Source organism: Clytia hemisphaerica, unplaced genomic scaffold, assembly GCF_902728285.1.
Source record: "Clytia hemisphaerica strain Z4C2 unplaced genomic scaffold, Clytia hemisphaerica genome assembly, whole genome shotgun sequence".
Lineage (NCBI taxonomy): Eukaryota > Metazoa > Cnidaria > Hydrozoa > Leptothecata > Clytiidae > Clytia > Clytia hemisphaerica.
In genome coordinates this window covers 1,309,885-1,336,036 of record NW_027104594.1, presented here as the reverse complement: position 1 = coordinate 1,336,036, position 26,152 = coordinate 1,309,885, and the positions used below count along the sequence as shown (strand labels likewise).

The 26,152-nt window shown below is 35.5% G+C and overlaps 3 protein-coding genes, 1 long non-coding RNA gene and 1 pseudogene across 4 annotated transcripts; 1 reads left to right on the top strand and 4 right to left on the bottom strand.

Moving 5' to 3' along the window:
- LOC136823935 (uncharacterized) overlaps positions 1 to 26,152 on the bottom strand; it is a 400,726-nt pseudogene that overhangs the window by 365,367 nt on the left and 9,207 nt on the right.
- Positions 998 to 4,737, bottom strand: LOC136823792 (uncharacterized). The gene is made up of 5 exons (XR_010849069.1): positions 4,275 to 4,737; positions 3,313 to 3,466; positions 2,635 to 2,718; positions 2,038 to 2,218; positions 998 to 1,378 (listed from the first exon to the last, which is right to left on the bottom strand). It is a non-coding gene; the product is annotated as an uncharacterized lncRNA (long non-coding RNA).
- On the top strand, positions 5,892 to 7,541 carry LOC136823912 (uncharacterized). The gene has a single exon (XM_067080068.1). The coding sequence runs from the start codon at positions 5,892 to 5,894 to the stop codon at positions 7,539 to 7,541; it is 1,650 nt and encodes a 549-aa protein (XP_066936169.1).
- Positions 7,880 to 9,738, bottom strand: LOC136823911 (uncharacterized). Its single transcript, XM_067080067.1, has one exon. The coding sequence runs from the start codon at positions 9,707 to 9,709 to the stop codon at positions 7,880 to 7,882; it is 1,830 nt and encodes a 609-aa protein (XP_066936168.1). The 5' UTR covers positions 9,710 to 9,738.
- Positions 20,504 to 22,034, bottom strand: LOC136823910 (putative nuclease HARBI1). The gene is made up of 2 exons (XM_067080066.1): positions 21,826 to 22,034; positions 20,504 to 21,608 (listed from the first exon to the last, which is right to left on the bottom strand). The coding sequence occupies exons 1-2, from the start codon at positions 22,032 to 22,034 to the stop codon at positions 20,504 to 20,506; spliced, it is 1,314 nt and encodes a 437-aa protein (XP_066936167.1).

Below are 26,152 nucleotides of genomic sequence, written 5' to 3'. Positions count from 1 at the left end.
AGCCCAGAACAACGTGAGATTTTGGCTGAGCGAGTGGAAGAAGTCTTCCTGTGTCACCTTTGCAAACAGATTATGGAAATTCCCATTTCTAACACAAAGTGCTTCCATTCCTTTTGTCACAAATGTATTTTCCCCGAGATTATTGGCTTTACGCTAGATGAAACATTATGCCTGATTTGCAAGGCTAATTTGCACCCACAAAATGTCCACGTTTCCCTCGCCCTCCAGCACTCGTTGAAATCAACCAAAGTACCTTGTACTAAATGTCAGACTCCTTTTGCATTGTTGGAGATTTTGAATCATGAAAGCAAGTGTCAATCAGTCATCAAAATTTCGGACGTATTTGAGCTCAAATGTTTCCCAAGACATGTGGACGATGCCGCCCTACATGTTATCAAACAAAAAATGGACTCAGATAAAACCGTGAAATTTGCAAGTGGTGGTCCTAGAGTAAAGCCTTTTTTCTTATAGTTATCTTTTTACACAAAATAAAATAGTGTATTTTAAACATAAACTACTAGATTGATCAAATAGCGATCTTGAAATGACTTTATATATAAGACCTTTCCTGCATCTAATCTGCATCTTCCACTCATTTAAAAAAATTAAGAAATGAACATCAGTCAGTTGACCTGTCTCAAACGTTTGCAAAAAAATAATTGATAAATGCCTCTTTCTCATAGCCTGTAACATTTACGAAGCTCACTCAAAATTACGTCCCTTCAGAGAGGGCAAACAAGCGAACAGTGCAGAAAAGGAACAGAGAAATGATGGAAAATATGAGTGTGGTTGCTGGGCCTTCCCAAAAGTCGATCAATTTCCAATCTGCTAAACTTGTGAATTCGTTTACAGAGGCTGAACGCCAATCCATCTTAGAGCATGCTAACATTAGACCAGTCATAGAAGGAAGAAAGATGTTAGCAATGAGACTTCAATTTGGTTTATCATGGGGCATGTTACGTGGAGTTTCAGGGTGAGATAATCAAATTAAATCTAGTTCCATAAGCTGATTGCAGAGTGATATAAAAAATTTAATATTGGATCGATACAATGGTATACAATAAAAATTTTAAATAACTTATCACAAGTATCTGTATATATTACACATTTACAGCTGGCTAAGAAGCTTCAACATCAAACCAGAAAGCGAAGCAAAGCAACGTCAGACGATGAAACGAATCGAGAATGCTGTTGTCAAAGGAATCTTGGCAACTTTCACCTTTCCATGTCAAGAAGAGAAAGGAAAGTTCATCGTGGGTTCTTCTGGCTGGGCATTTATGGAAAATTCCAAGGAGCATTTGCTTGGTCGTTTAGACTCTATCATCAGGTGAGTTTAACGGGGTGTTGGTAATTCCAGTTCCATAATAGCAAGGTAGATCTAAAACGAAAACAAAATGCTAAAATTAAAACAAAATGATAAAAATTAAAACAAAATGCTTAAAATTAAACACTTTTATTTTTTCAGGGCCAAAATGTTGAAAGACCATACAGACCCATTGGAACAAGAAATTCATCTCAAAGTTGGAGGTGACCATGGTGGTGCTTCTTTCAAGTTTTCATACCAAATCACAAATCTACCAAAGCCTAACAGCATAAACAAGAAAATTGTCATGAACACCTTTGAGGCAAAGGGCATCAGAAGCAATCTTGAAATAGCCACAATTGTCAAAGGATGTCAATAGTTTGAACACGGCAAAGATTGGGTAAAATTGTTTGATTAATACCAAAGTAAAATTAATTGACAACAGTTCTGCATGTGTGTGTGTGTGTGATTAGGGAGAGGGGTCTAGTGATGTAGCATATGCCCAAAAATACCTGAATAATTTCAAATTAGTAAGGACAGCCAATCGATAAACACTTAGGCTACTTGTCGAAACAAAAGAACTTAATAGTAACTTTTTTTAATCCAGGGATCGTTGCATCAGAGTGTTTATGTGCGGTGACTACGAATACTTAAATAATTAAATCTATGGTATTACAGGAACAAGTGGTAAGTTGCAGGTGTTAAAATTTTTTGGAAGAGAAAAAATTTTTTACCTTAATGCAGTCAGCAGATTCTTATTAGGACCCATTTCTCTCTTCAGGACGACATCCATGTTTATTTTGCATTGCAACAAAAAAAGAAATTCAACTTCCTCCAGATCAGCGGTCTTGTCAGCCACGAACTTTGGAACAAATGAAAAATGATCTTCAAGATTTCCAAAATGCAGGAAGTGACCTGAAAAGAGCAAAGGAGTTCAATAATGTTATTGACGATCCCCTTTTCTTGATCCCAATCGACCAGGTAAATATCATGAAACATAGATTTGGTAGATCTCCTCACCAAGAGTCGAAGTGGTAAACTCTTTTAACAATGCGTTAAGAAAATTTGATTACAGTTTACTACCTTAACACTCATATAACTAATCAAGTATTTAATGCGGGAAAAATGAGTGCGACAATTAATTAACGCGAAAGGCAGGGTTTTCAAAAAATTACCTTAGCTCTAATTTTGTTAAACAGTTATAATCAACGCGAGGTTGACCAATTCACGTTAATAACATGAGTAGTTATATAAGTGTAATAAGTAGGTAATTAAAATTATTTTTATCTTAGATTGCAATACCTGGTTTGCACATCTCGTTAGGATCTTACCTAAAATTCTTCAATATGTTGGAAGATGAATGTTGCATTCTTGATGCTGAGATTTCTCATGCACTTCGTGGATCAAGCGAAAAACTGAAAAACCAAAGTATGGCCGAAATTAAGATATATATTCAAAACAAAAGAAAGCTTGAAGACTCCATTGAAGCTCAAAACGAAATGATAAATAGTGCAATACGCAGAGAGATAACCAAAAATCCAGACAATGAGGAGTGCATCAAAAAGGTGTACTCCCCAGAGAAGAATTTTTCAGGAACAAGAAGGAGAAAAAGGTAAAAAAAATTCAAAAAACTTGCGTAAATATATTTTCTTAAAGCTTTAGTTAAATTACAAAGGCACGATTTATTTTGAATTAATTTTTCCTTATCCATTATTTATAGCAAAAGGAATTAGATGAGCTGTTGAACAACAACATTGCTGGTACCCTAAATCGGAATAAGGCAAAAGTTCTCTATCAAAGGAGTTGGATAATGTCATCAAGTCATTTAACGTTTGTCGCCAGAACTATCATGGGAAGAGCTTTGTAGGAAACCATGTCCATACTATGTTGAAGGTAAGAAATTTGTATACAAAAATCATGCAGTCTAGTTATTTGATCAAATTCAACTCAGCCCTCAAGAACATTCCAAAATCAGACTTGCAAAAGATGATAGAATGAAAAATTATTACCTTCTCTTTACAGACTACGTCCATAGTGAAACTTTGCAATCGGATTCCAAAGTACGTTTACAATTTGGGATTTGTTAGATGTAACATTCATCAAAAAGCAATTGATATTGCCACCAAATTTAAGCATCTCTTCTCGTTATACTCTGTGTGTCATCTACAAATGAACGGAAAGACAATTTTTAAAGAAGAATCTCGGATACATAGACTTGGTGAGCTGAATCATTAGAATATATTTAAAAAAAATTCATTTTTAATCCATTATTGGCTTGATTTACTTTGTTTTGAGAATCTTAAAATACTAACATAAAAATTATCTTGAGAGATTGGAGTGATTGATACAGTACTAGTACAGTGAAATTGGCACAGCAGACTCCTGCTAATTAAAAATTTATTATTGAACTCTTTCGATAATTTAAATTCTCAGTTCCCGCCAAGGGGAGACCTTTTCAAATACTCAATAGTTTGATATTAGAATATTTTGATTTCAGAATTATCCATCTCCAAGTTGATGACCTACATCTTGGAAACATTCCCTCTTTGCTCAATTACACCAAAACTACACATGATGGAGGATCACTGTTCCATTTATTCGTCGCTGGCAAACAGGAAGTGGAATTTATGGGGAACAAGGCATTGAAAGTCTACACAGAGAATTTAACGCCTCTTACAGGAGACATGCTGCAATGAAAGGGGTGGAAAAACGAATTGGAAGTATTTTGACGAATCATATCAATGGGCGAAATGAAGTACTGCAATCTCTTTATGTCCTTCAAAAGAAACGAAAGTTGGAGGACAACGAAGAATAATGATAACTATATTTTTCAATACATTTTCTCAAAAACCTTCATGTTAAATGTCTAGCAAATCTCAATCATAAAATGTAGCTAAAAATGTCAGAAATAACAAAGTTCAAGGTGGTTTTCAATGAAGTTTACGAGAAAATTGTAATATACAGTACTTACGTAGTTTTCACTGAAATAGGTCAAATATTCTAGAAACCATAACTTCTTATAAAAAAATGATACATCTGTAATTCCTTCTTTAGAAGATTCTTTGAAGTTTCCTCTGTTAAAATGCAAGCAATTTCATGGGTCGGAAAATTCGATATTTATAGTCACAAGTTCTCCAATGAAGGCAAGTTTTTTCCAAAAAGTATATCAACAAAAGTATGCCATAGTTAAAATCCATTTTCTCCAGTTTGCAGTAAATTAAGACCCTGTGGTCTTCGACGTCTAATCAGTAAGACACGAACATTGAAAAGAAAGACATAGGCAGTCGCGTGGCCTGTTATTTTCTTGTTTTTTTCCATTGCTTAAAAACGTGCTTTGAAAAGCGTAGGGGCGGTTCAAAATATCGCGGGCGGAAGCCATTATGGATCTCGGGGAAAAAAAAACCGCCCGATTTTAAAATTCGCTTACGAAACTGCCGTGGGGGGGGGGTGCCGCCCGACTTTCGAACTTGGACCCTTACCGGGACTAAAAAAGAGAAAACCAAGGAAAATTTTGTGAATTTTACTACCTTAGCGGGACAAATTTGACCAAATTTTGATCCTTCAGGGGGTGAAAGGTTGAAATTTTGTAGGTGTCAAAATTAAGTTTATTTAAAGCTGAATAAATATTAGGAGATTTACAAATTTCTAGGCTTTACTATTTTAAAAGTTATAGACGGTTGTTTCAGGTGAGTGCAAAATAGCCCGCCTTGATCCATAAATAGCGGGTTAAAGTTACTGAAGTTAGAAGACTTTAAATACAGAAAAACCGTAAATTTGATCATTTTAACATTCCCAAAAACTAAAACCTTGTCTTCAGCTTAATTTTAAGAGCAAGAAAAATGGCCAATAACAAAATCTTTCCGACCTTCAGGGATTTTAGCGCGTCGGAAGAAAATTTATGCATCGAGTGTCGGATGGTAACTGCATCTATGCCATATTTGTAGAACGACTCATATTATGAACAACTTAATTTCTAAAATAATTACAAAACTACTAAAATACACTATTTTAATATCTGATCTGTTCCATATTGATTTTCTGGTTCTGCTCTGGCTGTTCTTCCTCTAAACTAAAGTACTGCTTAAACACTATAGAGCCTTGGAGAATGAAAATAAAGTAATCCATCTAAATGGGATTTGGATAGAAGGCATGACATGGAGGGAGGGCTTTCACAATTATCGGAGGACCTTTGATCCTTTTTCTATACACAGCCTTGGAATACGCCTTTCCCGATATCGATTGCGCAATCACAAATTCACGGGAATTTAACATGAAAGCGAGGCTGGGTAGGGTGAATTTTGTAAACAAACCACGTAAATCACTGTATTTTGCTACAAAAATTACTCCCATCCAAAGAAAAGCACTTTATTTATCTTTATAATCATGAATAAAAAGAAGAGACCTGTTTATTTGCTCTTTCCTTTTGTTTCGAGTGTTTCTCACCTTTTATCAAAAAGAAAAAGAAATATTTTTGAGACTGATTTATAGTGAGAAAGGCACACACACACCTTACACAAGGAAAATGATTGTGTGAAGCAATGAGATACTGTGTAGTGTGAATCACTTCAACGTTGACTTCGTTTATAAGATGAGTGAAGAAAACACTGCTAATGAAGAAAAATACTTCCAATCAAAAAAGACTCGTCCAGCTAAAAATCTATCTGGTGGACATGGGAAATACTGTTGCATTCCAGGATGTAAAAGTGCAACTGCAGATTCTAAAGGAAATAAAACGAATATATCACTTTTCAAAATCAGACAAGACTGGGTAGCAACTATTTCAAAATTCAGACGAAAAGGAGGCAAAGATAACTTTGATATCAATCACAAAAACGTTCGTATTTGCGAATTTCATTTTGATAGTCAAGACATAAAGGTTTCCCTTGGAATTGGTCGAAAAACAGTCAAGAGTGGTGCCATACCAACGATTTTTGAGCATGTGAAACCGAAAGAAAAACCAAAACGTAAATCACCACGAAAAAGACCACCACCAATTGATTACTCGTCTGAAAGCATAATCGAAACTGATGATGATAATTCTGCTGAAACCCAAGAGGAGGAGGACCTTTCAATGAACTGGGAAGATGATTTTTCATATGAAAACTCTATTACCCCTGACCCTGAACCTGAACTCACTGAGGTGGAAATCCTTAAACTTAAAGTCGAAGAGCTAAAATTAGAAAATGTAGCATTGAGGGAAAATCAGCAATTGTTGCATAATGAAAATGAGAATCTTAAGAAAGAAATTGAACTATTACAAGATCAAAAGTATTCCTATAAAAATATAAGTAAAGATGAAAAATTATTTATAAAAGCTACTGGTATATCTGTTGAATCTTTCAAAGCACTGTTAGAATTGCTAAATCCAGGAGAGAAGTCATCAAATATCAAGTTCTATGACACATCTAGGCGAATGTCAAATGAAAAACATTCTCAAGAAGATATTTCTTATCTTAAACGTGGAGGAGCACCCTTATTAGATAACGAAGAACAGTTTTTTTTATATTTGTCCTGGCTCAGGAATGGCTTCACATTGTCCCATTTAGGATGGTTATTCAAGTTATCAAAAACAACTGTTTCGAGATACATCATAACTTGGTCAAATTTTTGTTACTTTACACTTGGGTCTTTACCCATTTGGCCAACTAGAGAACAAGTGAATAAGACTATGCCAGAGAGTTTCAAAAGAGTTTATCCAACTACAAGGTGTATAATCGATTGTACAGAATTATTCTGTCAAAGGCCTTCATCATTAGCTATTCAGAGTGCCTTATATTCATCCTACAAATCTCATGTCACTTACAAAGGTCTGGTCGGAATTGACCCATCAGGGGCAATAACATTTGTAAGTGAATTGTTTGATGGGTCAATTTCTGATCAACAGATTGTACGTCGTTCAGGATTTTTACAAAATCAATGGGACTCTGGTAAGGATAGTGTCATGGCTGATAGAGGCTTTACAGTTGCAGACGACCTATCACCTTTGGGAGTATCATTAAACATACCATGCTTTTTAGAAGGAAGGGACCAGCTAACAGCTGCTGAGGTGAAAGAAAGCCAAACTATTGCTTCAGTAAGAATCCACGTTGAGAGGGCTATCCAAAGAATCAAAAAATTTCGAATTTTGAGAAATGAGATACCATTGACTTTACATGGCTCTATTAATCAAATATGGACAGTTTGCTGCTTACTCACTAATAGTATGCCTCCTCTCATTCAAAAAGATACTGAGGAGTAAAAACACTAAGAATTTTGTTCAAATTTATCGTAAAATACTAAAAACTTTTGTTATTTAAAACCAAAACTGGGTGCTTTTCATAAATCTTTTGTTACCTCAGAATATATAGAAATATTGGATAATTCAACAGTGCTGTAAAAATATCATCTTTTTAACATTTTAAGCGATAGATGCAAAATATTTTGAATTCAGCTTTTAGATTTCAAAGAGACTAAATGAATTTTGAATAAACTGCAACTGTCATTGACATTGCAATTGACATTTTCCTTAAATTGCTAAGTCAATCGAATATTAGCACCCAGTTTTCCTGAAAGTTCATATTTTAATAATATAAACACTTATTTGTTGTTCAAAATATGCTTTAACAAATATTTCTCATAAAATTTGTTTATTTTTGAAACAAGATTTGTAAAATATTCTTTATCAAAAGCTGTTCTAATGATTATAATTGTTTTGAAAGTATAGACAATAAAGTCACAAAATGAAAGACCACACATTCCCATTGCCATTTGAATTTGAGTGTAGTATCCATAACTGTGGGCCTTTTTTAAGTATAATGTCCCATCTTTCAACTTCCCAACATAAAATTTTTCATCAGCTAGTAACTGGTCAACAGTATGGTTGGCCTTTGTCTTAGGGCATTTTATTTCAATCAACCCAATTTCCTCACAATCTATAACAAGGCCATCAGGACTGGCCAATAGCCAGGGTAAATTTGGTTGCACCACACAACCGGTTTCTCGCACACTACATACATGTTTAAGATGGTAATTCATTACATTTTCATAAAGCTTTCTCGCAATCGGCTCATACCGTTTACCATGTTCAAAATTATCTTTCATGCTTTTTGGCAATTCATGATTCTTCTTCTGTGAGGTAAATTCAGTGATCAAATTTTCAAAATTTCTCTGACGAATAAGAACTTTGTGAGCCTTGCTGGATGTAATTTTATGTTTTCTTGTCAAGTGCCACAATTCACAAGAAGCCTGACTTGTTGTTTCGCGTTCAAGTTTCCTGGCTTCTAGCTTGGTTTTCATTATGCTATACAAATATTTCCTCTCTCTTTCATTTATTGTAAATGCAGGAATGCATGGGCTTTCCTTTGAAATCACCTTAAAAGGTAAAGGAACATTTTCAACCAAGGTTGGGTGCATGACAGAGCATTCATAAAATTCAAGTAAATTAGTTTCAACAGCAACATCAAATCCTATAGGATACAAGTGACAAGCCAATGGTGAACCTACAATGAAGCTCCCATGTGGCGTATCACGCAATTCTACCCAATCATCCTGTGGTGGAATAGCACAAACAAAACCAATCCTCTTGTCAACATTTGACAGTCTTTGTTTGAAGGTTTCTATAGCATTATAGGTATTTATTGCATGCTGCTCCTTTCTGGGGTCGTACAACGTGGAAGATACCCCTTTCTTGCTTGGCAACTGTTGGATGGTCGTATCCTTGACAGGGAGTTTTGGTGCTTGGGCTTGTCTAGATTTCCCTGGTACACCCCATTGTTGTGACCTACTGGTGCAGGCTACTTCTTCAGGGATTTCTGTGAGTCCTTTGAGTGAATATAAAGCAATCTCCATAAGCAGCCCCATCACATGATTACAATAGCCAGAGTTCCCTGCCACACAAGTACAATTGGCAGATACTACCTGGCTTGTAATTTTATTTATACTAACTGTTAAGCTCCATTTATTGTCTTTCATACTGGCTTTGCTGATGGCTTTAAAAAGTATGTGTCCATCCTTCTCCATAGAATATATATTGTTCGATGAGATATATCTTTCTGCTTGAAACTTGTGTCCTCTATCTCTTGTTTTTATGATGGCACTTCCAGGTGTTTTACCACTGTTCTTTCTATGAGTTTCGATCTCCTTCATCCCAAATGCAGGTAGTGAAGCAAAAGATTTTCCCCATTTTACCTCAGTCTTTTGAACATCAGATTGTGTTTGTGTTGTTGTTGTTGAGAGTGGTGTTGTTATGGGCTGGTTTTTTGAAGTATTTACAGTATTTACAGGAACAGAACGTGGACAATCACTTATAAACATATCAACATCTTCTTCATTGTATATAATTTCAATAGGAATTTCTTTATTTACATTATTTACAAGTTCTGTGAAGATAAATTCTTTCTCAGTCAATCTGCTACTGCTCGCCGCCATGATGTTTTGAAAATGTACCCTACCCAGCCTCGCTTTCATGTTGTATTTCCGTGAATTTGTGATTGCGCAATCGATATCGGGAAAGGCGTATTTGAAAATAAATATAACACGATAAAAAAAAAAAAAGATTTTGATACAAAAATATGTCACTCACGATTCACATCTTTATATATGATAGTACCGTTTTCGTGTATCACCAGTCAAAAAATACCAAGGCTCCCATACGATTTTTGTCTTGATTGTCTCATTTTCCGATGACTTACCTAAAGAAAAATTATTCAAAATACAAGATTTACGCTATCGCTAGTACGTCTGTGTATCGGTTTTGAAAACTTGCACAGTATAATGTCTATAGCTCCAATGTTCATCAAGGGAAAATGAATTCGTTAGCTATGGAGCGGTTTGAGTTATATGGATGGGTAATGTTCTACAGTACCTCAACTATAATGAAGGGGTCATTCGTAAGTAGATGTTTGAGTTATGAAGTTTATATTGCAGTAGTTGCATTTTGATAATTTGCGGCAATAAAAAGTAGCGTACATATAGCGCTATGGTATTTAGTAAGTAAGTTTCAAATCAATCACAATAAGTAAATTCTCAAAACCCTTTGTCACAGACCCACTGGGTCACCGGTGGGAAAAAATAACCTATATGTTCAGTCCCATTAGAAAATTGACTTCGATTACATCCCAATTTAAAATTCAATAGAAAAAATTACAGACAAAAAAAATACCCACTGGATTTTTTTACCTGAGAACAATAGAGTTGCAATCCCCATTGGGATTTTGGAAGAAATTTTCATCCCGATTTTGACATTTTGATGTAAAGTAAAACCCAAAGTTATTCTAACCTTACACTAACAGTGCCTAACAGTATCATTATTAGAGGTTTTTATAAAAATTTATTTTGTAATAATTGTTTAATGGCTTCGGCCAAAAATTTGGAATATTTTAAGAATCCTCATCGTGCATTTTGAATAGCTGAATTAAAACGATATCTTAAATGAGTGAGGGATTTTCAAAACTATATTCTTCAATTTGTCAACACTTTCAACAACTATCATAAAAAATGGAGTTTGGAATAGGAGTTTTGGAAAAACCCTTTACTCACAAACAACAGTCAAACGACGAACGAATGATGTGAAAAAAACAACCATAAAAAGTCCCGTTGCTCACCAACATTCAAACAACGAATGAACAACGGTGGGGAAAATATTTTAATTGCCTGTTGTTCGTCGACACCACAAACAACGAGTGAACAACGCTAAAAATCATTTTTAAAAAGACTGTTGTTCACCGACGCTCGAACAACGAGTGAACAACAGTGTAAAAAAAGCTTCGAAAATAGCGTTGTTCACCGACACTTGAACAACGGGTGAACAACATAGGGAAAAAGCTTTGAGGAAAGCGTTGTTCACTGACATTAGAACAACGGGTGAACGACAGGTTAAAAAAAATTCGAAAAGAGCGTTGCTCACCGACACTAACCCATCGACTAAGTGTTGATTGCTAAAATGAACTTTATGACTGTTGATCATCGACGGGTAACAACGGGTTTTCGACGCCTAGCGTCGATGATCAACGACTAAACTACGCAGGTGTCCCCGAGCGACGGATAATGGGTTAGCAGTGGGACCTACCTAATGATTAACATCAGATGAAAAGTGACAATAATTGTACAAAAATTCAGAATGGAAATATGTGTCCTGCCAAGCGATTTCCATAACACCCGATTTAAACCGGTTATCGAAAAACCGATCTTTGCACCGGTTCACACTGGTTCGCACATGTGCCGATCGTTCGTGCAACCGGTTCAAACCGATCGAAACCGGTTTCCAAAAAATCTGAAATGTCAGTCAATCAGAACCGGTTGCTACCGGTTTGGAAGAGAAGAACACCCGTTTTGCAATAGATTTCGACTGCCGGCAGTTCCAAAATAATATACTCCGCATGCGTTTATTAAAAAAAAAGTAAACAAAGCCCCTCCATACAAATCTATCTTTTGTAAATAAATTTTTTATGCAAGTTGAGCAGGATGGGAGTGTTTATTTTTGACACCATTCATGTATTAGTGCAGTTCAATTAGTTATAATTTTTCACTGAGGCGTGCGATTCATCGCACTAGTAAAATATGTAAAATCAATTCAGGCGTGCGATGCATCGCACGTGCAGAACAACTTCTTTAAAAAAGAAAGTTTCTTTCTCAATCTTTCCACGCTTTTCTCTCTGGCATCATAAAAGAAGAAACTCCCTTATTTGCTTGCCTTTTTGCTGAAGAGAAAATCTCTTCGTTAATTGTTGCTGAGTAATCTTTCTCTCTGGTTATTACGTCATAACAAATGTTCGGTTCATTGCACATGTTTATTATCTTTAGTAACGAGTAACGAGTGAGAAGCACATGCGAAAAAATTCCTTTTACATTTTACAAGTCTAGACATTTATCTTCTCTTTAGAATTTCAAAGAGAGAGGAATGTAGTTGTTTAATAAAGCGTTTTGATAAACAACTTTTGCATATTTAATTAATATTGTTCAATGTGCACTCACTCTCCCCTGTATCACTATCGATCTTTTTAAAGACACCCCCTTCTCACAGACCCAGTGGGATTTTTTCAGGCAGTGGGGGTAAAAATAACGGACTAAAACTCGACGGGGATTAATAATGGCTTATTATTTTGGGAGGAACTACTTTTGAAGAAGCGTTTTCATCTTAAATTTAACGATTGTAAATTGTAAAAAATCTTGTTCAAAATTTTATAATCTTCAAGATAGACCATCAGACCCACCTCCCTAAATTTAGGATTGGGTGGCAGCAACCAAACACCGGCTATTTCTCAGGATTTAAGTCAGTAATTTGAAACAATTTACAGTTTTTGCTACTGATTAAATCTTAAATTCACTATGTTCGCTCCGTAAACCGGGTTGACACCGTTCCAAAGCCGGTAGGGATCGCTTTTCAAACTGTTTTGCACCGGTTTGTATGTAAAAATCAACAAGCTCGAGATACTCAATTTTAGAAACTTTGACACCGATTTCTCAACCGTTTTAAACCGGTTTAAGTCGGGAAAAACCGATCTCAACCGGTGTGTTGCGAGTCAAAACCGGTGTGTGTTTTTGCTGTATGGAAATCGCTTGGCAGGACACATATAAAGCTTGTGTGTTGAAAAATGTATAATGATAAAAAGGAATTTCCCCAAATACGAAAGTCACTTAAACCATTCAGGCCCAAAAAACCCTATTTTTAAGCAGTTATTGGCCCAAATTTGCCCAAAAAAAATTTCCTTAAAAATCTGGCTCCGTCACATTTTGGGCATTGCCATTTTGCATCATTGTGGGTCAACATTGACCAAAGCTATATTTTCTTATTTGGTTAAAGAGAATTTCCCCAAAATACGAAAATCCGTCTTTTAAGGCGAATAAGAATTTTCCGGGAAAAAACACTTCAGTCATTCTTTAGAGAATCTTGCCCTCCATCTTTGTAGAAAAAACAGGATTTTGCACAAAGTCCAAAAAACCCTATTTTTAGGCAGTTTTTGGCCCAAATTTGCCCAAATATATATTTTTTCGAAAATCGGGCTCCGTCACATTTTAGGCATTGCCATTTTGCACCATTGTGCAAAAAGTCAAAAAAAAATTAATGAGTCAATATTGAAAAAAGCTATATATTTTCCTATTTGGTTAAAGGGAATTTCCCCAAAATGCGAAAATCCTTTTTTTATGGCCAATAAGAATTTTCCGGGAAAAATCACTTCTGCCATTTTTTAGAGAACCTTTTTAAAAATTAGAAAAAAGTAATGAATGGATTTTGCACAAAGTCCAAAAAACCCTATTTTTTGGCAGTTTTTGGCCCTAATTTGCCCAAATAAAATCTTTCTCAAAAATCGGGCTCCGTCACATTTTGGGCATTGCCATTTTACATCATTGTGCAAAAAATCAGAAAAAAACTAATGAGCCAATCCTAAGAAAAGCTGGTAACAGACGGACGGACCGACGAACGGACAGGGGTTAATTTATAGGACCACCGGTTGTAGGTCCAATAATGAAATAAACCAATTTTTTGAAAAATTGTTTGCCGAGGGACCGAGAATTTTGTTCGAACTACATGAGTTTCGAACTAGATGAGTTTTCTTATTTTTTACCTAATTCGACGAAAAAAGTCTTTCCCAGGTTTACTTTTGCATATTTTTTGGTATTTGAGTTGGAATAATGAAATACTAAATTCATAATTTTTCAAAAAAGTCTTTCATTGTTTTGATTGTTTCATTCTACTTGTTGCAGATGATTCTTACCTGTATCGCCCAATATCCACAATTGCTGATGCAGAGGGGCTACAAAAAGATCTATCCAATCTAACAAAATGGGAAAACGATTGGCAGATGGAATTCCACCCAGGCAAGTGTAAAATACTAACCGTCACTAACAAAAGAATCACTGTTGTAGAATCCTACAACATACACATTATTAACCTTGAACTGATAGAGAAGGCTAAATACCTAGGAGTCACTATAACTAAAATAACAGTCTTACTTGGAACTCTCGCATCAATAATATACGAGCAAAAGCCAAACCTGTTCGATTCTTCCTGCAAAGGATCCTTGTTAAAACCAACTCCAAAACTCGCTTTAAGTGTTACAAAATCTTTATTCGCCCGATCCTAGAATATGCAAGCTCAGTTTGGGACCCTTCCAATAATAATACTCTACGAGATAAAATCGAAATGGTACAACGAAAATCGCTACGGTGGATTTATAACTTTTGGGATTATGATGTCAGTCCCACATTACTAAGAATAAAAGCTAAATTATAGTCACTTGAGGATCGTAGGTCAATTGCCAAACTCAAGATGCTGCATTCCATTCATCACAGGACGAAAGAAATAGATCCAGAAAATATCCCAAAACGTCAACACTACCTTACGATTCATCCAATCACATGGCAGAATACAAGTATATACAGGGTGATAAAAAACCGTTCGCCTAAACTTTTTGACGTAACTTTTTTTCTATTTAATGTGTTGGTACGAACTTTCCAACGCTTGTTTAATTCTAAATTTATGACATCTGTTTGAAATTCAAGCGTTATACCGCCAGTATTTCTTTAGATATAGATTTTTGAAAGAAAAGTACTGTTTTTACAAGTGAACAAAGATATTTCATTTTGACGTCAAAAATGAAAAAATTCTCCTCATCGTCTATTACTCGCCTCCTAAAGTTTAAACCAAAAACAGATTGTAAAGAATTCGTTGCATTGCTATTTGAGAAAGAAGACATTGCAGTAAATAGTAATAGAAGACATGACAGTGTGGAACTGTCCAAAACAGGGACTAGTAACCGCGAGTTATTCATTTTTCAAAATGCCGTTCAGTAAAGAGGACAAAATTCTCATCAAACACTACCGAAAAGACAAGAACTATGGCGTAAAGAGACTGTTGAGTGAATTCCCTAACAAAGACTGGAAAAAAGGTGGATTGAGGTGATTGATTGACAAGATTGATAAAACTGGCGATAAAACTTGTTAGATTGGATAGATCTTTTTGTAGCTCCTCTGCATCAGCAATTGTGGATATTGGGCGATACAGGTAAGAATCATCTGCAACAAGTAGAATGAAACAATCAAAAAACAGTGAAAAAATTACAATATAATTAAGTTGGGGAGCAGGTCAGGCTCTGGCCATCCATATGGAGTTTACCCGACTAATCAATGGGATGACTACCTGGTTGCAAGTATATGTTTGTGATTTTAATAATAGGGGAGGGATTATTACACAACAACATAAAAGTACCGATAGAAGAAATAAGAACAAAAAAACGTATGCTATTTAACAATTAATACTGTAAAAATGAAAAATAAAATTTTAATCAATTTTTCAAATAAGTCTCAACTTGAAAAAAGGAAAGGTTCTCAAAGTTGATGAAGTACAGGTAAGGACATCATCAGAATTAGCTGTGTAGGAGATTATCGACTCTTTTGTTAAGTAGATACGTAGACAGTGAACTTAGGGGTTCTTTTGAGTGCAATATTAGTTGGTTCCAATTTAATATCGATTGGTATTTAACGGACTTTAAGCCATAGTTCAAGGTTTTAGCTTTGGGTTGTTCTAGGAGCTTCAGGTTCATATTTCTTGTTTGATATGCACGAGAAAAGACTTTTAAATCAATAGATTCCTGTAGTGCTGGTGGAGAGATTTTGTTAATAGTTTGGTGTACAAGTTTGATGTTACACTTGAACACAGTTTGAGTGATTGTAGTAGGTATACCAGTGTTTTCAAAGAGTTGAGAGGTTTCAGCGTCAAAGTTAGAAAAATCGAGGATGCGAAGACATCGTTTTTGGGGTCGGCCAATTCTTGAGTTTTGAGTCAATCCTTGGCCCCAGACAATGTTTACGTATGACATATGTGAATGGAAAAGAGCATAGTAAAGAGTTTTTATGACAGAAACAGGAACAAAATAACGAAGCTTAGCAATTATCCCGCATCAGTAAGTTTCTCGCGATTTCATTGGTCAAAAGACATCACGTGGAGGTGGGATATATACCGTATCTGTCTTACTTGCATTCGATTGGAAAAAAAAAGAAGACATTGGATATTGGCGAATGTGCTTTCGAATGTTTTGTTCCAGATTCGACTGTTTTATTTTGATCTCAACCTTTTGTTCTCGAAAAAAAAATTAAGACATTCCATAGCTTCCATACGCCAATCGCAGCACTCAAATCAATAAAAACATTCGATTCAAACAAAACAAATGAAAATTAGTTTCAGAATATCTTTGGATTTTTGGAAGCAAGATAGAAGCAAAAAAATGGCAAGCAGATTTGGATGTGCTACTGAAGCTCAAATCACAGAAGAAAAGACCAACATCAATGCTAACAACACTCTTAAATCTAATAAGAAAGCTGCCAAACAACTGCGAGATTATTTAATGGAGAAAAACATGGACGAAAGGTTCGAGAATATGACAGATAAGCAATTGAACGATATTTTGGTCCACTTTTATATCAACACTCGAAGAACCAATGGAGAAAAATATAAAGCTGCAAGCATGGAAAACTATAGACATTCTTTAAATAGATACCTTCAGACTCCAGCAATAGAAAGAAAGATCGACATAATCAAAGATCCTGCGTTTCGCGAAGCCAACATCTCCTACAAGGCAGCCATCAAGGAGTTCAAGCAAGAAGGAAAAGGATATGTGAAACATTATCCCATCATCTCTGACTCTGACTTGCAGAAAATGTACCAATCCATGTACTTCGATATCAGCACCCCTTGTGGTTTGCAAAACAAAGTGCAGTTGGACATCAGGCTATATTTTTGCAGAAGAGGAGCCGAAAACATGCACTCAATGAATAAGGACACTTTTGTTGTCCAAACAGGAGCAGATGGGACTCGATACGTCTGTCAGGCTGTTGACGAACTCGCCAAGAATCATCCAGAGAATGATAAAGAAGCGACGAGTGGATTTATGCCAGAAATTCCGAATAGCAACCTTTGCCCAGTTAAGTCATTTCTTTCTTACACTTCAAAGCTGAATTCTTCAAACAATAAACTCTGGCAAAAACCCAAGGACAGTATTTGTAGCGAAGAAAATGTTTGGTTTTGTAACATTGCTGTTGGACAGAGATTGTTGTCAAATTTTATAACCAAAATGAGTGCACTATGTGAACTCTCCACTAAGTACACAAACCATAGTGTAAGAGCAACTGGCGCCACTCTCCTTTCAAGATCCATGTTCAATCCAGCCCAGATCATGGCAGTCATTGGGCATAAATCTGTTTCGTCACTGGCCGTTTGCCAGAGAGTTATTAGTTATGAAAAAGTCACCATGGGACAAGCCATCTCACGTTGTATCGACAAGTCTACTTCAGTTCCTGTTCACCAAAGCCAATCATCAGTCACCACCATCAGAGTCATTCTCTGATGATGAACTTTTTCGTAACATTGATTTAAGAACTCTTACTTCCAGCAGTGATATCTCTAGTCGTCTGCTTCCGACATTATTTCAAAACTGTCAAATAAACAACTTGACCATAAACATTACTAACAAAAATTAATATTTTATATACAATATTTGATGAAATTTGTTTTGTTATAAACTTTATTTATTTATTTGGATGCTAAATTGAAATTGTTTGAATCTATTTATTGAATTAAATTAATATCTTAAATTTTGATGTTTAACTGAGGCAATGTTGTTTTAATGGTCTTTCTGATCGACTTAAGCTGTCTGCTTTGTACTGTACGTTAAATACTTATGAATCATTTTAATTTTGTCATGTAATACAAGACAATTGCTTAAAAATTAACTTACTATGGATCGGTTGATTATCAATTGTTTATACTATAGTATTATGTTGAATGAAATTTTGTTTATATTTAATTTATTCTTTTTTTCTAAAAATTATCAGCGCAAAAGAAGTTAATATATACCATGATTTTATCTGAAAAAGCTAATTAAAATTCAGAAAACGCGTGTCAAACTAAAAATCAAAAACATTCAAACTGAGCGAGAAACTTTTATCCCATCTTTTTGTGACTTTTTGAAACAATTACTTAGCTCTCTAAAAACTTTTACAAAGACAAATTTATCAACAATTCAAAAATTATATTATACATTTCCCTTCAAAATTTAAAAGAAAATAGTGCGTAGTTTGAAAGATGATCTTGAGCTTTTCAGCCATTAGAACCTAGTATACAATCTCTCAAAATGTGCTACCTCTTTATAATATCATTCACTTCAAATGTAGTATCAATTTTCCGAAAAGGAATCAGCAGCCTAGCAATAATTTCCAGTAAAGCTTGGTTTCCACTGCGTGATAACGTGTGATAGTGTGTGACAGACAGCCTGTATAGAACACACTATCACAAAAGTAATTTTTATCTCATAGTGGAAACGTCCTAAAATAATTTTTATCACATGTTATCACACTGTGATAACGTGTGATAGTGTGTTCTTGAATTGAAATTCATTTCAATCCAAGAACACAAAAATTTGTGAGATAACGTGTGACAAGGAAAGATCAAAAGGCGCCCCGACACACCTGACGCATGTTACGTCAAATTCTAGAAATCGTTCGTTGAAGTTGTTTATTTTTTCGTTTTGAGAGCACGAACGCAAGAAATAAGAAGTTTATGTGAGGATTTTTCTCTCTTTTTTCTTTCTGTGTGTTGAAGCAAGTTCCTTGGTTGATTAGTTGAAGTTAAGATGGTTGGACTTTTATTACCCGAAGAAGAGCAGTCGTCTGAAACTGTAAAATTTCACACTTGTCTGTATGACAAAAAAGCAAAAGGGTACAAGGAGAAGGATGCAGTCGCAAATGCGTGGGCAAATGTCGCTGAGCAGTTAGAGTTTGTTCAAAACGGTCAGTTTTACTATCATTATTAGTCTGAATGTTATGTATTCCTTTATACGGTCTTGTTAACTTTTCAAACACGTCTTAGTATTGTATGGGAAAGCAAATTATAATGCTAAATTCTAGTGGATAGTGAAAGTCGAAGAGTCAATCTAGACACCCCCTGTGTCAAGTTGTCGATCATTAGTTCATACTGCATCACTTTAAGAAAGGTTAGATTCACAAAATTTCAATATCTAGAGAGGAATTTTTATATCAAACATTAATACAAAATATTTTTTTATCATCAGGAGAGAAGGCATTATCACTGTTCACTGTCCTAAAGAAGAAGTACCTTCGAAAGAAAAAGGAATGGAGGAACGTCAATAGATCAGGCACTGAGCGAACACCGATGTTTGTCGAAGGAGAGAAGGGCATCAAGGAGTACTCTTTCATGAATTGGATTGACAGCTTCGTACAGCCAAGAAATGGACGCACAAATATCGGGAAAAACAAAGCAAACGATCCTCCAGAGAAAGGGACTCATGAAGACACGCAGGAAAACACGCAGGAAGAATCACAGGACGTCGATGGTGATAACGAGGGAAGTGAAGCTGGCAGTGATGACGACAGTCTATTTGGGGAGGATGAGGAAGAGATAGAGTCTGATAAAGAATCCATTGTTTATCCAAAACCGGATGATTCGAATACCGGAACTAACAAAACGACAAGCAAAGCAACGTCATCAACGTCAACTAAGGATAACAAAAAGAAATCAAAAAAGGTAGCCCAGGGTGCTACAAATGAAGTATTCATTGAGGAAATGGAGTTATCGGTGATGTCAAAGATGAACAGAAAGTTAAACGAAAAGGAAAAACGAAAACGGGAAAAGGAAAATATCAAGCAAGGAGTCGATAGTGAAGATGCGTTCTGCAAAGCACTTTCTCTAGAACTGAAACAGCTTCCTATGCTAGTAAGGTGTATTGCTAAACAAGACATCAGAAGTACATTATTCAAACATCAGATGGCCGTGATGAGCCATCAAATGCAATCAAATCATCAATATAACCAATCACCTAACCCCCTGCAGCAACTCAACCAGACCCCGTCATCAATAAATCCTCAACCATTCCCCATGCCACCAACAAATAATGATATGCAACCCATCAATCTACACCAAATGCAGCCTATTCCCCGCACACCATCCAGTACTTCACCATCCCAGGGGGATTTGCCACCCCAACTGCTGGCATGCATCATCTTTCCTCCCCAGCTAATACCACTATTTGGAACACATGGGTTTAGAAATATACAAACTACAAAAGATGAATAAACTGAACATTTTCATGTTTATTTTGCCACTTTGATTATATTTTCTTTGTATGATAATTATACTAGTAGCACGGTTTATATTCGTTTAAAAAATCTCATCAAATGCTAAAAAGATGATTCAGTTCAAATTCCTTGATTCTAAACAGCATAATGTGATGTTCTTCTAACATAAGCAACTTGCCAGGGCACACTACCTTCTTCACTGTTAACGTGGGTTTTAAGTTTTTCTCTAATTTCGAGGGCTGTCTTGGTGAATCTTGATCCGTGGAGTGTAGTAAGATTTCTTAGTGCTCCATTTTCGCCTTCCACGCCATTTCGCCAGGTACCGTCAACAATGTTTCCGCTAGAATCTTCCGAATCAGCAAATCCTGCTGGGACATATCCAGCATTATTTGTGAGGCGAAGATAGTTGTGCAGTGATAGACAAGCCAATGTGTAGCTTTCAACATTCTTAACCGACGCTTTGATTGGTCTAAGGAAAATCCGCCATCGTTGTGACAGAATACCAAAAGCATTCTCAATGCAGCGACGGGCCCTGGAATGGCGGTAGTTGTAAATCCTCTCCTCCTCCGAAGCTCCTGCTCCAGGGTACGGCCTCATTAGCCAGCTTTTTAGGGGGAAAATCTCGTCACCAAGCAAGAAATAAGGAACATTTTCTTCCGAGGAAGGATGGATCTTCGATGGGTCAGGGAGATTCATTTCTACGCCATCAAACATTTCCCCCATCAGCGAGGATGATAAAACTCCACTATCGTTATTACTTCCATATTGTCCAAGGTCAACAAGGGTGAAGCAATAGTTAGCATCACAAACAGCCATTAGAACAATGCTAAAGAAACCTTTATAATTGTAATACTGTGATCCAGTGAGTCGGGGACACTCGATCCTGATGTGTTTTCCGTCGATGCATCCGATAGTATGTGGCATATTCCACATTTCTTCAAACTCTTTCGAAATCTTCATCCATTCTTCCTTAGATTCTGGTGCTGCTAAATACTTATCCTTCAATACTTGGTAAATTGCCTCGGACGTTTCTGCAACTATCTTGCTCACGGTAGGTCTTCCCATTCTGAACGAAAAGCTTAGGGATTGTTGGGAATCACCAGTTGCCAAAAAGCGAAGTGTTAAAGCCAACCTCTCTTCCGGGGGAATCGGTGCTCTCATGTTGGTTCTTCTCTTTGTAATGAGAGGGGATACCAGCTCCAGCAAATGTTGAAAGCGTTCTGGTGACATTCGGAAATATCTGAAGAATAAAACAAATCAAATGGTCTTTATTTTTGAATATACTTTACAACAGTTGTAAAATCATAGAATCAATCTGAATCATTCAGGAGCAAAGGCTGGCTAAATTGTTTTCAAAATTCTGTCGTAATATAAGTACATGTAAATGACATTATATTATATATCTGAAAAAGTATTCACGATCTCCATGTCGAAGCTCCTGCACAAGTTGATGATACTCTCCGTATTTTGATCGTAGAAGAAAGATATCTCGAACCCAAAATCTTGGTGATCGACGACGTTTTTTCTGTTTTCTCTTGTTTCTCCTTCTTCTCCTCCTAATCATAATGATTAAATTCGCCATCTCCATCAATTCATCGTCACTATCACTTTCGCTTGAATCAGATTCTTCGTCGAAATAACTTTCATTAAAACCTTGAATCTCCATGTTTATTGCACACACATACACGTACGTACAAAGTCTCTCTTATCATAAAATATAACTCTTAACTCTCGTTTTTTCATCCACTGGAAACGGATATGCCAGGTGTAATTGTAGTAAACAAAATCTTATCTCAAGTTCTTTATCACACACTATCACATGTTGTCACGCGTTATCACACAGTGGAAACCAAGCTTAACTTATCAAGACTAGTGAGATTTTTTTTGCGTGATGAAATTTTGTCTTTTTGTGAGTCTATTTTTGCGATATTGTGTGTTCGGCAAAAAGATGTTCCCAATGTTTCATTTATAAAATCAATCCAAACCAGTCCAAACTAATTTTTTAAAGAACCTTGCCTTGCAAAAAAAAAATTAAAAAACTTATGGTGTATTAAAGTAATGCCATTACTATTTATTAGGCGGTAATAATAACAAGCATTATCTACAACGATTAATTCCTCTCTATGAAGGGGCGCCAAATAAGAAAAAATTATTCATCGTGCGATTAGACAATGAAGCACAACCCAATCCCAACAAGTCAAAGAGTTATGAAAATATAAGTTGATTTGCCAGTAAAAAACACTTTTTTTGTGAAAGATATCTTGTTTGAAAATATATTCGAGCTAGCATCAAAAGTAACATATAGGTACTTTTATCATTTAAGTTGTCTTTTGGGCTAAAGTCATCAATCATGCTCTTGTTATCACTTTATCGTACAAATATAAATCGGCATTATTCTAATTGATGATGATCAAGCTCCAATGTTAAACAAAAATCTCTCGAGAATCAGCAAGCCATAATGGAATCAACAATCAATCAAGCCAAATCAAAATGATTCCATTATCGAACAAATATTGAAGAAATCTTCAATGACGAAAATAGCAACTAGTAATTATCATTTTGATTCTGCTTTCCAGTACAGTCTTCTCTTTTGTCTCGTAAACATTGCATGGAATAACATGGAACTGGCACAATTTATATTCAGCAGGTCAGGACCATTTTATTATTCTCCATCAATCACAATCTGTTCATACAGTCATAATGCTATGTATATTTTGGTTTTATGCTGCTTCTTTGTTGTGCACGTTCACCCACCAAAACTCTGAAACACTGCTGATTCACCCAGTCGGCCGATCGGTAGTTAAAAGTCACCCATTACATCAATCAAGCTCCTTCACCTGAACCCTGAAGACAGAAGAGATGAAAATAATTATAGTTAGAGTAAAATTGAATAAACACACGACCCATATTAATAAAAATAAGCCTGTGGAAAGAAAACATGGCCATATGATATCCATGAAACACATGGTCATGGCCGAGAAAAAAACATTTTGTTTTGTGAGATGAAATCCAATTTAATACAAAAAAGTCAACACAAAGAAAAATTACTAATGTAATATTCCAAAGGTAGTTGAAACTATAAAGGTGAAAAAAAATGAAGATTTACCTTTCAATGGGCCATAATCAGTCCAAAAGTTAATGCATGCACCTCAAAAACCAAAGAGATTCGTTGGTTTTCAGGGCCATCTTTGTTGTTTTGAAAATGAAACGCATAAAAAAAGACTGGGCCCAGACATTTGGAAGAAGCAGGAAAAAAGCAAAGGAGATAAAGTTTTGGTACTATTACTATTATTTGTACAAAAGTTGCAATTTTTATAAAAGATCTTAGATTATCATACTCAAACATAGATTATATTCTATTAAAATAAGTAATTTATGAAACAAATACTTCAAATAGTGCTAAACTAATTGTAACCCCATCCAACACGAAGCAAAGTCGATATTTCGCCATTCCACCGGCTCATTTTCAGAAATTTTCGTACATATACAGATTTTTTTACGCCACGCGCAGATCTAGAGAAATGATGCTACACTCCCTATTCGGGCGCTTCGCGCCCTCAAAACGGTCGTTCCGCAAAAAATTTCACCTTTTGATAGATTGAAATAAAAAAAGAAAGTTTAGGTTTCTGTTCTGGTATCGACTTTTTCACAGCAAAAAATACTTAGTTTCCGAATCATTATTACTCCGGATAACATCTAGTAGTCTAAGTTTTCCTAATTGTATTCCTTAGATAAAGCGAACTTCGTAAAATAGCAGGAAACGTACCCCTAAGTTTTCCTATTTCGGAAATATTTAACTAAGTTATCCGATGTCGCCTAACCGAGTTTTTTAACTTCGGAAATATTTAACGAAGTTATCCGATGTCGCCTAACCGAGATTTACAAGTTCGGAAATATTTGGCGAAGTTATCCGATGTCGCCTAACCGAGTGTTACAAGTTCGGAAATATTTGGCGAAGTTATCCGACGCGACTTAACCAAGTTTTCCATCTTCGGAAATATTTGAATTGAGTTTCCCGATGTCGTTTAACTTTAAGTTTCCGGATTTTTCCGTAGATGTAAGATAACCGAAGTTATCCGATTTTGGGGAACATTACGGATAAAATACCTTATTTCGCCGGAAAACTTATGATATTTTCTGATATTAGGAGTTTTCCTCAGTTCTAATAACTTTTCAAGCTAATGATAGCGGAGTACGGATATCTTTGTTTTAAAGGTATAAATGTGCAGTGAAAATGACCAATAGAAAAACTAATCTTCAAGTGACCATAATTAATTTGGATTGCTGTCGGCTCTCTCGATTAGGCAATTTTATACGGAAAAGAAAGTTTACTAAAGTATGTAAGATGAGTTTTTTTCACACAATGTAACACGAGAAACGTTTGAATATTATGTCATTTTTAGATATATCTTTAGTTGATCTTATATTAAAAAGTTGTAAATATTAGTTATATACATTGTGTTATTGTTAAAATATAATAATGATTTGATGTTATAAATATTAGTTATATATACATTGTGTTATTGTTAAAATATAATAATGATTTGATGTTATAAATATAAGTTATATACAAAAGAAATACACGTGTTAATCCATGCTGTTAAATAAAAAATTTTACGAGGCAGTCTCTTCGATTGGCTGAATGAAGATGCGTGGTAAATTTTCCGACGGCTCTCGCGTCGACGGTGGACCATCCACACGATACAATAATTTGCCACTCCGCTCCGGCTCGATCCGTTTTAAAAGATTTTCAAACTTTTCACTGCGCCAGGTAAGTTTTCGACAGGTGAGAGTTTTTATGCTTTTGTCGTCGACGTCCGAATCCTCGTCCGTGATCACATCTCCAGATATAGAATTTATCATCTCCTTTTCTTCTTCGTCGAGGTCGTCAAAGAAAGCGGCAGCCAACTTTTGTCGACGTATTGCCTCCTAGTTATGAAAAAAAAAAAAAAATACATAAGTAATTGACCCGTTAAAATGTTTACCCAAAGAAGCAGACTCAGCGTTGCTTTTGACTGCATTAATTCACTTTCTACACTTTGAGTAATATACTTGGGAAAATGAAAATAATCACCTTGGTATGCAATTAACAATTAGGAAATGTTATATTAATGTTTACCTTATTTCGTCTACCATATCGACGGTTGGTTCGAAACGCAGGAGACAGGACGCAGGAGACAGGACACAGGACGCAGGTCATACAAACTACAGACCGGAAAATTGTAACACACTCGTAACATATAATGTATAAAATGTTTCTAAAAACATTATACGCAATGGAAAGTTATATATTATACAAAATACGCTATTTAAAAGATTTTTAAATGACAAGCCATCAATCCTAAATATTGACAAAATGACATTTAAATTATGTAAATGATGACGCTAGCACAAAATACAATGTGTGTACATCAGTTTACAACAAAATGTTTTTTCATGCTCAATAGGATGCTGATGGTGCAAGTAGATATAGATTTATATATTTTGAAAACATTAAATGCTCCAAGAGAGCTGTTTTAGAGATATGAAAATAGTGACGTCATTTTCATCAAAAATACGAGATAGGGAATGAAAATATTGATATATTAATAAAATACAAACCTTTGACGCTATTTTAGTCAATTTTTGTTATCATACCCAAGGTGATGCAGGAGATATAATGAGATATGATATAGCGATTGTGAAATAGCTATTTTCCTGTTGGGGCTGTTTAAAGATGAGATAAATATTTTTAACACATGTATTTTGTGTATAACATATATGTCACATGTCAATGACATTGAA